Source organism: Seriola lalandi, unplaced genomic scaffold (genome assembly GCF_002814215.2).
Source record: "Seriola lalandi dorsalis isolate HSWRI2012SDOR001 ecotype SW California unplaced genomic scaffold, Sedor1 jcf7180002054614, whole genome shotgun sequence".
Classification (NCBI taxonomy): Eukaryota; Metazoa; Chordata; class Actinopteri; order Carangiformes; family Carangidae; genus Seriola; species Seriola lalandi.
This window is the reverse complement of record NW_019525167.1, coordinates 928805-930164: the sequence shown is the minus strand read 5'-3', so window position 1 is coordinate 930164 and position 1360 is coordinate 928805. Positions and strand designations below refer to the sequence as shown.

General features: G+C 43.5%; 1 protein-coding gene across 1 annotated transcript in view; it reads left to right on the top strand.

Moving 5' to 3' along the window:
• Positions 1-1360, top strand: part of LOC111665090 (DEAF1 transcription factor) — an 11442-nt gene that overhangs the window by 2705 nt on the left and 7377 nt on the right. The window contains 3 exon segments of the mRNA XM_087177617.1: positions 43-182; positions 655-848; positions 1093-1232. Of these exon segments, the coding sequence (XP_087033743.1) occupies positions 43-182; positions 655-848; positions 1093-1232 (474 nt within the window).

The following is a 1360-nucleotide window of genomic DNA, read 5'->3' as shown; positions in this document are numbered from 1 at the left end:
TGTTGTGTTGTGTTGTGTTGTGTTGTGTTGTGTTGTGTTTAGGGGGTAAAGGTCGTTGCATCAAACACAATCAGCAGTGGTTCACGCCCACTGAGTTTGAAGGTCTGGCAGGAAGAGCGAGCAGCAAAGACTGGAAGAGGAGCATCAGATACGCCGGCAGACCTCTGCTCTGCCTCATACAGGTACTGCTGCACTGATACGCCGGTATGAATAGGCAAAGTTTATTTATACAGCACCATCCAGAGACAGGGCAGTTCAAAGTGCTTTAAATAGAAGATAAAGATGACAATAAAATAGCATTTAAAAAAAAAACAAAAAAACAAATGTGAATAATTAAAAATATATGAATAAGTCATATCAAGATTGCATAAAAAATCAGGTAAGAAACTGAGAAGTGCTGCAGTAATAAAAGGCATTAAAAACAAGGAAATGCAAACATGGCACAAGATTAAAACGATGCATTACAGCTACTTTATGACTGCTGTACTACACACTGTTACACTGTGTGTGTGTGTGTGTGTGTGTGTGTGTGTGTGTGTTACACTACTGAGAAGATCCTGCTGTCTCTGAGGCGTCCACATTGAACCAAGCTGTTAAATAACAACTATAAAAACCTGAACTTGAAGCACAGTGACGTCCACCACTCTCTCTGAGACCCATCTGTGTCTCTTTGTTTTGTCCTCCTGTGCGTCCCTTAGGTCAACAGACCACGCCCACCCCGCTGACCCCACCCCAGGACAAAGACTCCTGCTCTAAGTACAACTGGGACCCCTCGGTCTACAACAACGAGCTGCCAGTCCGCTGCAGGAACACCAGCGGAGTCCTCTACAAGAACCGACTGGGATCAGGTGATTACCTGTAGTCAGAGTAACGTTACCAGTCTAAACCAGGATTTAAACCAGGCTTTCTTCAGTAAGCCAGATTTATGTTCTGTTTTAGTTACTATTGATACTTATACCTCCAGACGAACCTCCAAAACTTTTGCCTGAGTATAATTTGTCCTGTTATTACCCCTCCACACTGACTGTTGTGTTGTGTTGTGTTGTGTTGTGTTGTGTTGTGTTGTGTTGTGTTGTGTTGTGTTGTGTTTAGGGGGTAAAGGTCGTTGCATCAAACACAATCAGCAGTGGTTCACGCCCACTGAGTTTGAAGGTCTGGCAGGAAGAGCGAGCAGCAAAGACTGGAAGAGGAGCATCAGATACGCCGGCAGACCTCTGCTCTGCCTCATACAGGTACTGCTGCACTGATACGCCGGTATGAATAGGCAAAGTTTATTTATACAGCACCATCCAGAGACAGGGCAGTTCAAAGTGCTTTAAATAGAAGATAAAGATGACAATAAAATAGCATTTAAAAAAAA